Raw genomic sequence first — 5,089 nt, forward strand, 5'->3', positions numbered from 1 at the left:
GCGACTCGGGTGTGCCGAACAACGTCGGGACATGAGTGTCAACAACTCAGAGGTAGGTTTTGCAAAAGGGGTGCAGGATAGTAAGCATGATAAGCCGCAAGTTTGCACATGATATGAAAAGATTCGGATACTACTTATCTGCGACCATGAGCGGGAACCGCCGACGAAGACCACGAATGAAGAAGCCGAAGTGCACCTACGATTGGACACACAGATAGACGACCGTGAGGGAGCTGAGAAGAGTCAGCCCCTTGATGTGCAGTACCTTGCACTGGAACCGACACAGACCGTTGTGGGTGGTCTGATTATATACCCTCCGGGCTCCTCCCATAATTACGGGCCACCATACTGGCCCTCTTTATATATATATATATATATATATATATATATATATATATATATATATATATATATATATATATATATATATATATACACACACACACAATTTCATGTTCCCAACTTTGTAGGAACAATTTGGGGATGGACCCTTCCTGTTCCAACATGACTGCGCACCAGTGCCCAAAGCAAGGTCCATAAAGACATAAAGATGTAGAGATCACCATTATTATAGCCACCTTCCTAATTTACGCCCCCACCTTGTTCCATGCATTGGCCACCAGGAATCTCAAGCATCTCTTTCTAACCTTGTAATGAATATTGATGCACATGACTGCAAGTATAAAACAGACACTAAACATGAAATAAAATCCAATACTCAGTCTGATTTTCAAATAAATTTACTTTCTTCTGCTTCTATCCCCAGTTCACACATATTGCTGAATGACGTACTACATTGACAGACAGGACAGGGAGGAGGAGGGGCCGACCAGGTGGACAGGTGAACAAAAATTGATCTTCTCCATTGCTATGAAGACTCGTCTGCTTATGTGATGACCGTTGGGGCTGTGCGGCCGGTCCTCTCTTCCAGCTTGGACAGTTTAAGTGCTATTGTAACCAGAGGGCCCAACATTACCTGTGAAGGAGAAAAGAACAACATATCGTAATTCGAGGGTCACACCAAGTTTCAGTTACATGAAACAATTTTTGGATTTTTTAAGTTAAGTGCTTTAGGGTTAAAAATGCACTCTATATGCCCAAAGGTATGTGTGCAGCTATAACGCCTATATGGTCAAAAGTATGGACAGCTCTCCAAATGATTCCACTGGAGGGTATTGCTAATGGCACACCATACAAAGACATGGTAGACAACCTGGCAGTAACAATTTGGTGAAGGTCCTTTTCTCTTCCACCATGACTGTGCCCCTGTGGTTCAAAGCCAGCTCCATAAAGTCATGGTTTGATAAGTTTGATGTGAAGGAACGCGTGTCCTGCTCAGAGCCCTGACCTTAACCCTACTGAGACCATTGGGGTGAATTGGAATGCCAACTGCGATCCAGGTTTCACAAATGTTCCTTGGGCATACAGACACCCTCCAAAATCTTGAGGAAACCCTTCTTAGAAGAGTGGAGGCTCTTATAGCCACAAAATATGGCCAATTCCATAAGAGCTCATGGTTTTGAAATGAGATAACCAACAAGCTCAGATAGGCTTAAAGGTCAGGTGCCCACGGGACCTTTAGCCATACACTGTATCTAGGAAATAAATTACCAATTTATATTTACCAACAGAAGGCTGTGCAACAAAGTCAATGTCCCCCACTTGTATTGAGTAATTTGACAAGATTGCTGTGAATAGGCTAGAATATGATTTCTAATTAAGAACAACCCCATAGGCGATTGACTAGAGGAGGGACTCCCATTTTTTGATTCTGCAATTCTGTCTCCAAAGCTTGTAATAGGACCCACTCTATAGTATGAATAGGATTAGATCACTCTTGCTCCCTTCCTTCTTTCCTTTCAGAGTAGCCAAGTAGTCACTCTTCCTCTACACCGGAGGCCTAATTTTGGATGTACAGAGGGTGATACAAGTGTCACTCCAATCATTCTGCTTTTTAAGGAAAGGGTTGGGTTATCTGACAATTTTATTACGGTCAATGGCATTGAGGAGATTTGGCCCGACTTCCTGTACGATTGACAAGAAAATGGGGTGAAAGTTGTCCAACATGGCACAGACAATAATGAAAAACAGAAAAACAGTTCTAATGCTTCCCAACCCATAACACTCATCCCCCACCCTTGCCCACCCATGACACTCATCCCCCACCCTTGCCCACCCATGACACTCATCCCCCACCCTTGCCCACCCATGACACTCATCCCCCACCTTTGCCCACCCATGACACTCATCCCCCACCTTTGCCCACCCATGACACTCATCCCCACCATTCCCCACTCCTAATACTCATCCCTACCCTTCCCCCTCTTAATACCTATGCCCACCCTTGTCCGTTTATAACACTCATCCCTACCCTTCCCCACTCATACTCATCCCCACCCTTCCCAGCTTAGAACACTTACCCTTCCCCACTGATAATACTTATCCCCACCCTTCCCCATTCATAATGCTCATCCCCACCCTTCCCCATTTGTAACAAGCATCCTCACCCCTCTCCACTCATACCACTCATCCCTATCCTTCACCACTCATAATAAGTATCCCTATACCTTGCATCCCCACCCTTCCCCAGATACACTACACATCCCTATCCTTCACCACTCATAATACATATGCCTACCCTTCCCCATAACACGCATCCCCACCCTTCCCCACTCATAACACTCATCCTTACCCTTCTGCATTCATAATACTAATTCCCACCCTTTCCCATTCATAACACTCATTCCCATCCTTCCCCACTTATACCACACCTCCCTATCTATCATCACTCATAATACTTATCCCTACCCTTCCTCATCCTTCCCAACTCATAACACTCATCCCTCCCATTGCATAACTCATATTACATATCCCCATCCCTTTCCCCACTTATAATACTTATCCTCACACTTCCTCACTCATAATATTCATCCCCACCCTTCCCCACTTAGAACACTTATCCCTCCCCTTCTCACCCTTTCCTATTCGTAATAGGTATCCACACTTCCCCACATCCCCATTCATGTGTGTGTACATCCAGCATTAAAACCCACTTGATGCATATAAACAGTATGTCAGGAAAGTGAGTACACCCCTCACATTTTATTGTATCTTTTCATGTGACAACACTGTAGAAATGACACTTTGCTACAATGTAAAGTAGTGAGTGTACAGCTTGCATAACAGTGTAAATTTGCCGTCCCCTCAAAATAACTCAACACACAGCCATTAATGTCTAAAGCGCTGGAAACAAAAGTGAGTACACCCCTAAGTGAAAATGTCCAAATTGGACCAAATTAGCCATTTTCCCTCCCTGGTGTCATGTGACCCGTTAATGTTACAAGGTCTCAGGTGTGAATAGGGAGCAGGTGTGTTAAATTTGGTGTTATTGCTCTCACTCTCTCATACTGGTCACTGGAAGTTCAAAATGGCACCTCATGGCAAAGAACTCTGAGGATCTGAAAAAAAGAATTGTTGCTCGAAATAAATATGGCCTAGGCTATAAAAAGATTAACAAGACCCTGAAACTGAGCTGCAGCACGATGGCCAAGACCATACAGCAGTTTAACAGGACAGGTTCCACTCAGAACAGGCCTCACCATGGTCCACCAAAGAAGTTGAGGTCACGTGCTCAGCATCATATCCAGAGGTTGTCTTTGGCAAATAGATGTATGAGTGCTGCCAGCATTGCTGCAGAGGTTGAAAGGGTGGGGGGGTCAGCCTGTCAGTGCTCAGACCATACGCTGCACACTGCATCAAATTGGTCTGCATGGCTGTTGTCCCAGAAGGAAGCCTCTTCTAAAGATGATGCACAAGAAAGCCCACAAACAGTTTGCTGAAGACAAGCAGATTACAAGCAGATGGATTACTGGAACCATGTCCTGTGTTCTGATGAGACCGAGATAAACTTATTTGGTTCAGATGGTGACAAGTGTGTGTGGCTGCGGCAGTACAAAGACAAGTGTGTTGTGCCTACAGTCAAGCATGGTGGTGGGAGTGTCATGGTCTGGGGCTGCATGAGTGCTGCCGCCACTGGGGAGCTACAGATCATTGAGGGAACCATGAATGCCAACATGTACTGTGACATACTGAAGCAGAGCATGACCCCCTCCCTTCGGAGACTGGGCCGCAGGGCAGTATTCCAACATGATAACCACAAACACACCTCCAAGATGACCACTGCCTTGCTAAAGAAGCTGAAGGTAAAGGTGATGGACTGGCCAAGCATGTCCCCAGACCTAAACCCTATTGAGCATCTGTGGGGCATCCTCAAAACGGAAGGTGGAGGAGCGCAAGGTCTCCAACATCCACCAGCTCTGTGATGTCATCATGGAGGAGGGGAAGAGGACTTCAGTGGCAACCTGTGAAGCTCTGGTGACCTCCATGCCCAAGGGGGTGAAGGCAGTGCTGGAAAATAATGGTGGCCACACAAAATATTGAAACTTTGGGCCCAATTTGTACATTTTCACTTAGGGGTGTACTCACTTTTATTGCCAGTGGTTTAGACATTAATGGCTGTGTGTTGAGTTATTTTAAGGGGACAGCAAATTTACACTGTTATACAAGCTGTACATTCACATGTGTCATTTCTTCAGTGTTGTCACATGAAAAGATAGAAGAAAAGATTTACAAAAATGTGGGGGGGGGTGTACTCATTTTTGTGAGATATAGTACGTTGCATTGGTGGGAATAGGTTACCAAGAAGAGATCTCTTTTGAATGCAAAATGCTTCATCATCTGATACAGGGATAAAAAAATAAAGTTTGATTGAATTCTGCTGTAACCTCCATTTTCAGCTGGACTTCCCGCACATTTCAGCGAAAGTTACGTTATAATCTGCAGGTAAATGACACATCATACGGCTGGATAATGCCCGAGTCAGGGATTTATTTTTTTCTTGTTTACATAAATCTAACTTAATGAAGAACTAAAAAGATGTCATCGAGCTGCACAAATATTCTTATCCAGGTCTAATAACATTTTAGGACAGGATGTGGGAAAACGACTGGGACCCGCAGCAGGTAGGGGCGCTCGCAGCTGTGTACACAGCGGTGACAAGAACGGGCAGTATTACAAAACGGGCGTCTGC

At 44.8% G+C, this 5,089-nt stretch overlaps 1 protein-coding gene across 2 annotated transcripts in view; it reads right to left on the minus strand.

Annotated features, from left to right (window-relative positions):
• Window positions 1-724: 724 nt before the first annotated feature.
• The window catches only part of PGM1 (phosphoglucomutase 1), an 85,197-nt gene continuing 80,832 nt past the window's right edge, over window positions 725-5,089 (minus strand). For both annotated transcript variants that reach the window (XM_077450562.1, XM_077450561.1), the window contains exon 11: window positions 725-976. In XM_077450562.1, the coding sequence (XP_077306688.1) occupies window positions 887-976 (90 nt within the window). In that variant the 3' untranslated portion in view covers window positions 725-886. The remainder of the gene's footprint in view (window positions 977-5,089) is intronic.

Source organism: Lithobates pipiens, unplaced genomic scaffold (assembly GCF_037356315.1).
Source record: "Lithobates pipiens isolate NorthernLeopardFrog02 unplaced genomic scaffold, aLitPip1_a1.2 Scaffold_23, whole genome shotgun sequence".
In the NCBI taxonomy this organism is placed as follows: domain Eukaryota; kingdom Metazoa; phylum Chordata; class Amphibia; order Anura; family Ranidae; genus Lithobates; species Lithobates pipiens.